The sequence below is a fragment of the Triticum dicoccoides genome, chromosome 5B, assembly GCF_002162155.2.
Source record: "Triticum dicoccoides isolate Atlit2015 ecotype Zavitan chromosome 5B, WEW_v2.0, whole genome shotgun sequence".
NCBI classification, from domain to species: domain Eukaryota; kingdom Viridiplantae; phylum Streptophyta; class Magnoliopsida; order Poales; family Poaceae; genus Triticum; species Triticum dicoccoides.
In genome coordinates this window covers 405,761,103-405,768,393 of record NC_041389.1, presented here as the reverse complement: position 1 = coordinate 405,768,393, position 7,291 = coordinate 405,761,103, and the positions used below count along the sequence as shown (strand labels likewise).

General features: G+C 43.4%; 1 protein-coding gene across 1 annotated transcript; it reads right to left on the bottom strand.

Moving 5' to 3' along the window:
* Positions 1-3,554: 3,554 nt before the first annotated feature.
* Positions 3,555-4,820, bottom strand: LOC119305604 (zinc finger protein 2-like). The gene has a single exon (XM_037582087.1). The coding sequence runs from the start codon at positions 4,607-4,609 to the stop codon at positions 4,235-4,237; it is 375 nt and encodes a 124-aa protein (XP_037437984.1). The 5' UTR covers positions 4,610-4,820; the 3' UTR covers positions 3,555-4,234.
* Positions 4,821-7,291: the final 2,471 nt, after the last annotated feature.

The window sequence follows — 7,291 nt, the reverse complement described above, 5'->3', positions numbered from 1 at the left end:
ACGGCATATATGTCTATATTTATACATAATATTGAAGAACAGTGTATTTCTCTGTTTTTTGTCCATTCATCTATCCTAAGTTGTCCATAATATTGAAATAAATTAACCATCATACCACCTGTAAGTGAGAAAAAATCTATTCATTAATTGTTTCTTTGATTTTCTCGCCAGTCATTGAAACTGCCCTTAAAGTTAAAGAAAATTACCCCCACCACCCGTAAAAGTGAAAAAAGAACTCTTCATTAATTGTTTCTCTGAATTTTTCATCTGTCATCCAAACTGCTCCCTAAAGTTAAAGTAAATTACCAACATCGTCACCCGTAAAAGTGAAAAAAAAATGAGTGTGTCTCCAAATTATTCGTATGTCATAGGGCTCTCCAGTTTCATCCATCATGAGACTGAATTTTTCTTTTCCTTCTCATATACGCGTCGAGGATGTACTAAAAAAACAAAATATACGCATCAAGGATCACGTCCAACACCGATCCATTGTGAGCATGTTAGAATGCACATGTCTTATGTCCGCATGTGCACAGGTTGATGCACAAATGTTCAAATACATGTATATAAATGTAGTGTGAATATTGAAAACTTGATTTGAAGACCGTGATTTTATTATCCCATTATAACGCACGGGCCTTTTTGCCAGTTAAAACAAATGTCTAAATATGTGCTTGAAAACAACTAAAATTAATTGAAAAAGAAACAAATGTAAGATAGCTCTCAGTTTACTTTTTTAAAATAATAAAAGTAATGAAGTATGTGACAATAATGATGTATAAGAACCCACAAATGTATAAAAAAAACTTTTTTATTGAGCTTAATATGACATCATCTTTTAAGAAAAACATGAAGCATGAGTTATATATTTGTAGTTATCCTAATTCAGTAAGATTAAGACTGATTAGCATGCAACACAAAGAGTGCACTGTTTAAAATGCTATACTCTATACTATCACTTAACTAAAATAAAAGCTCTAAATAAACAGGCATGGGTACATATTTTCGTCAATTGTTATTTAAGGATAATCAATTAATGGGGAACAGAAGGATGATGTAGCCATTACAGAAAGACTATTGACAACTCTCCTGGATCATTGTAGTCATTAAAGATATGTCGAGAGGATGTGATATGCTAAAAATTACACCATTCTCTAGAAGCCTGGGGCTTATGTGTGGTTCCCAAAATAAGATTCCCCCTACCCAGCTTATTCTGACAGCTCCTAAAACTTTATTCTAGAAACCTATTAGATAAATTTTATCTAATAGGTTTCTAGAATAAAATTTTAGGTTGGGCTGCCAGAATAAGTTGTGTAGGTGGCAGACACCTATAAGCCCCAAAAGAACCGTCCATGAAGTCTGATTGTTTTGAGCTTGTTTCCATAGCGCTTTATGTTCAGGCTGAGTGAATATAAGTCATGGAGAGCGTGTACTCTTTAGTGCCTATGAAGGTATATTACATCAATTTAGCTGGTCGTCGGTCGCTTGAATTTGAAATTTGGGTTAGTCGATACTTTTGGGAAGGAAGCAGCAGCCACGCGGAGCACCTAGGTCACCGACGGCGATGCTGGGGCGAATGAAGCGAGGCCTAAGGACACGAGCAAGGCCTCGGCCAAGAACGTGCCATAGCCGGCGGTAGCCGTCGGAGGCGGGTAAGAAACTTGATGGTTCGGGATAGAAGGTGCAGGGCTCACTAGAAAAATCTGGTGCTTCGCCAAGGTGTCCGAGGGGCGGCATAAGAATGACTGTGGGCGTCAGTGAGGGAAGGGCGGCGAGGGGAGGCTGGCGCGGGAGCAAATTTGAGAGGAAGAATGAGAAGGCATAAGGTTGAGGAAGGCCATCTAGCCGTTGGTTTTGCATCCGACGACCGAAAATGAATCAACTAACGCAAAATAAGTTTTCATTTGGTTGACCTCTGGACTATCCGATATTATATAGTGAAATAAATGTGCTATGGATTATGTAGATGTGGAAGCAAATAAAGAAGTGTCAAAAATGGTTTAAACCAAACTGATACCACCACTATAGGAAAAATAAATAAAGCCGAGTATGAAGTATACTCGGCAAAGAGCATTTTAATCTCTGCGAAGTGTAAGGCGAGTGTTGCACTCGGCTTACAGTACTCGGCTTGATATGAATTGGCTTGGGCAATGTAAGCCAAGTGTCCTTCACGGGTACTCGGCTTATGTGTTAGCCGAGTATAAACCAGTGGCTCTCGGTAAAAAAGGCGGGATCAGGGCCGGTGCCACCTAATGGCGGTGCCATGTGGCATTTCTATAAGCTGACTAGCTATATGGCTAAGCCATGTGTCCAGCTGGCCTCGCGGCTCCGTCAGACATTGGAATGAACGGAGCACATACCACGATATCTGAAAACAGCTGTGTCTATTCTCCTCAACTAGCTAGTTGAGTGAAATGTTATGTGATTGATTCATAGAGCACCGGGAGGTGCAAGTCTGGCCCCAGAGGTCCTCGCAAGAGAAGGATACCATTATGTAGGTTAGGGTAGGATTTTTGGTAACCATTTTGGGGTAAGAGCCATGTATCAACTGTTTTCTTATTAGTGTGCACCCTTTTAAGTTCAGCTTTTGTAATTAATCCATCAGCAGGGCAGCAGGCAAAGTATTCGGTGTCATTGGTTGTTTGAACATGACATCTGGGATGCACCTTCTGCAAGTGAAAGCCGAAACATAACAAACATACGGAAGCCGACTGTCCTTTGATCAAATCGCGTTAAGATTCAAAACAACTAATCATTTTGCATGTGATCCTAATATGGGTACGCTAAGGGGTGTGAAGAGTATAGGACAATACCTTACAAATTCGAAGTGGCAAAATATTGATAATTAATTAGAGAGAAATCACAAAACTAGTGGATCGAAAGGGCGAAGAAAACTAGAGTATACAGAATGGGTAATTGGGGAAAGAAACAAAATGCAATGACTAAATATAAATGCAAATGTATAGGATTAAAAATCATTGTTTGCACTAAAAAATAGGTTTAAAAAAAGTGCATGTGTAAGCCGAGTGCCGTTTATCGAGTACTCGGCTTATATATAGCACCGTCACGGAGACGTCTGCAGCCGCCGTGATGGCCACATGATAGGAACCTTTGCCGAGCAATGGCTGTAAGCCGAGTGCCTTTCCTCCTGCATGCCGAGTATCGGTCGTGCACAGACAGCCTTTTGTGCACACACTCAGCTTACTCGTATGGAAGCCGAGTACCTATTTTTTGTTGTGTATTCTCCGGTCACTACTCGGCTTAGGTTGGTTTAAGCCGAGAATGTTTTAACACTCGACTTACACGTTAATACTCGGCAGCATGTAATTTTCCTGTAGTGCATAATACAGTACATCATTTGATTATTATTTGTACTTATTTACAAACAAGAGGTGGAGGTTATGGATGTGTGCACCGCATGATGCGGAGGGCGGGGTAAAACCTCCTTTTCGAAAAAATAAGAGATGGATGTTTCGATGTGAACATCTACATACAGAAGAATTGGCTTTGCAAAAAAGGCATAGGGAAGAATTTATTGGGATTCTGTGTCCAAGAAATAATTTATTGGGATTTTATTCCTGCTGCTTTTTCCTTTTCCACAAGCTTTTCTCTTCTGCATCGCCAGCACAACCACCTGTTGCAACCTCCCCATCACTTCAAATTATTACAGTTATTCAGTTGGTATCACTATCCCAATAACGACAGAGGAAGGTAATAAGTCACGTGTTTTATGCACGGTACAGAACAAGGAGCAGCAGCGACAGGGGGATCCTATCCTATTGGAAGGCCGACTGGACCACACAACTACAGAGAACCACCCACAGATTTGCTTTACAAGAATTATTGATGAGGCTTAGCTATCTGTTGGCTATGATGCTACGCCTGCAGCTGCTTCGCTGCATGGCATGGCTAGTACTGCATGTGTCCATGTCTCGCCTAGTAATATGCTGTTTTCATCCTTGTAACTCGGGCAGTAACTTTGTAACATACCGTATGCGGCCATTCTGGAGCAGTGTATCTCACCATAGTATGTCTTTGCCTTGCTTATGAGTAGTAGTACTTATATAGTAAATTGTGCCCCGGTAAAAAAATAGCAAAAGAAAAGGGAGAAGAAGCTCTATGCGAGGTTTCATACTTTCATTCTAGACATAAAATGAGTAAGAAATCACAAGAACCCAGTAATAAGGCGAATAGACCATAAGTTTGCAGTGACAAGAACCTCGATCCAGTAATATCAGAGCTTGAGAGACAGATCGATCTCCTCGGTGATGAGGTCCCGGCGAGCTGCCGCCGGCGGCGACACCCTCCTGTGCGAGGAGCTCCCCGCGGCATTGCTGGTCGGGTCCTTCCCTCCCCTGCTGCCCTCCTCGCCGGCGCCGACCCGGCCCGCGTGGCCGTGGCGGCGCGCGGCGGCCAGCTCCCGCGTGCGTTTGGCGACGCTGCGCTCGAACTTGTGGGCGTTCTGGTGGCCGCCCAGCGCTTGGGAGGAGTAGAACTTCTTGTCGCAGTAGGTGCAGGTGAAGTAGCCCAGCGGCTCCGGCGACGACGCCCGATGCAGGGAGAGGTTGAGGTCGATGTCGCACTCTCCCTCGCCGCCGTTGGACTCCATATGGCGAACGGCCGGCAGGCGGTAAAGGCGCAAAGGTGGTGCGAACGGGGGTCTCAGCAGGTGCAAACTAGCTAGCTAGCTTGTGTATTCTAGTTGTCGAGGAGAATCGATGCGTACGGCAGTGCCCCCAATTTCCCACCCAAATGATTTAAGCGGTACAGCACAACCCTAGAAGGGAGTAGAGAGGAGGAGAGGAAGTAGGTGTACGAGGGTAGTATTGTACGCTTGTTCTAAGGAACACACGTACTGTGCAGGATCTATCAGGGTGAGAAAGAGGAAAACGATGAAAAGGACAAGAGATTTCATGTACCGATGGATCAGCCAGTAGACGAATAGGATTGCTCGCCAGCAGATTGGGGTACTGCTATCCGCTGGATCTTGGACCGAAAGCTGTGGACCTACGACAAAGAAAGAATTGTTCACCCACTGGTCTGACCGTCACCGTATGCCCCAGAGCTTGCTCAAGTATCCGCAATATTTTCACGCGAGAATTGTACAGCCACTCATCAATTAAATAGTTAGAAATATCGCAAAAAATGTTAAAAGAAAAGAAATATGTTTACTTAAGAATTATGAAACTTTGAGTGTTTGTTTCTGATTCTTGCGGTTGCTCGTCTAACCATTGAGAGATGAGGCTCACTTTGTTTTTATTTATTTTTTCTTGGATGCTGGATACACTTGTAAGACAGACTTGTCTTGATAATAGGGATGTATGTCCATGGCACTTATTTCGGAACTGAGGGAATACAAATCACCTCACTATATATGGTAGCATGTGATAGCCCACAATGTATAGGAGACCACAATAGCCTTCGTTGGAAAGTATTTCAACCCTAATTTCTATTCGACATGATGGAAGCGAGAGAATACTTGTAAGTTTTGACAGTTGAGTTATCAATTCAACCACACCCGAAACAAGTGCTTGCTCATAGAAATTATTAGTAACAATGATAAGATGATGAATGGAGTGGTGTATGTAGCATCAAAGTAACATAAGCAGAAAAAAACAACCGATAGTTGCAAAGTACAAGTAACTTAAAGAGAGAAACCAATAGCGTGAAAAGTAAGCACAGGGGTGGATATTGGGACGTTATATGGATGATACCAAATATGTAACATAATGATCAACTAGAATAAAATCGTTACCTCATGTTCTTGAATTATTGTAGGCACGTTAGACGGGCTTATTTTCTTTTTTTTTAACACAATACAAACACATGTGCTCACATACACTTACATACACTCGTCCTTATGAGCGCATGCACGCAAACCCTACCCATGTGAGGACCTCCGAGATACTGAGCTGCCGTAACATCTTAAGATTGACGAAGTCACCACAGGCGCCTTCGTAGTTAATGGGGACGTCTCCTCCCACTGAATGAATATTGCCAAAATGCCTGAAATAACTAAATCTTGGAAAATACAAGCGCTAGTGTCTAGAATTTGAATTCTGGTGGGATGGTTCTACCACAAGGAACCTAATCATATGAGCTACGCTCAATTCACACATGCTTATTTCTCAGAACTTGCTTTTAATTTATCTGCAGTCTTCTTCAGAAACTAAGGGTAACTAAGGTGAACTTTGGGATAGACCGGAACAATGCATTACCAACAGTGAACACATAGAATTCTCAAACTATATCTACTCCCACTGATATCCCATATTGTCACCACCGGGGCCTCTAGTTCCAAACTACAGTAGGTTCATATGACTTGCGAGTATGAAAATGAACAATAATATTACAGGGACATAAATGGTTTAGATCTAAAATTGTATTACTTGGGTCCTAGTAATAAGCATTGGGCACAAACAAAATCATAGCAAAATCAATTCTTGAACAATCATGACACTTCAGATCATTCTCCCATCAGTCCAATATATTACATAATGTATCTCATCCAACACATGTGTCTAAAGTGTATTACTCACACATGGCCTGGATTCTGGAATTGTGGAATTCTACCTCTTGTTCAGGCGAGTGTCACGGCGATGCTGGTGGTCGATGGCAGTATCTCTATCGGTTGTTTGTAGGGCCCCCAAAGGACTCAGATTGTAATATCCCTTTTCTTCGGGGCTTTTTTTGGCATAATTTCTAGGGCATGTGTCCTATCCCAGCCTGTCTAGATGATTCTGCGTCTGTGTGTATTTTGTACTCTGTTATTTTGTTAATGTAATTATTAAATTATATTGTTGGGCCTTCCAGTTCAGACTTGTTGGACGCATTGGCTGGAGCATTGATTGAGCATCTCCAATAGACGGTTCATGTGTAAAAATATCTAATTTTTGGATCTTCGAGAGCAGAAAACACTGCTCTAACAGACAGTTCATATGTAAAAAAATTGGACCACCGTCATCGGAGATGTAAAATTGAAAACTTCGTGATGCAAATTTACATCACGAGATACAAGTGATGTAAAACTGTGGCCGCCCACCAAACGACCAACCGCCACTTCATTCCCCTTCCGCCTCGCGACCGCCCGCCCGCTCCCTGCCCGCCGCCGCCCGCCGCAGCTCCCCGACGCCACCCCACCGTAGATCCAGCCCCCCGCCGCCGATTCCACCCCGCCTGGCCGCCGCCTGCCGCCGCGCCGCCCCATCGCATCCGCATCCGCTCCGGCCGCCTCCGCAGCGCCCCGACCCCGTCCGCCTCCTCTCCGGTCGCCTCTGCCTCCGGTCCGTCC

Coding starts and splice junctions, on each gene's coding strand:
- LOC119305604 (XM_037582087.1), bottom strand. CDS start 4,609: ATGGAGTCCAACGGCGGCGAGGGAGAGTGCGACATCGACCTCAACCTC.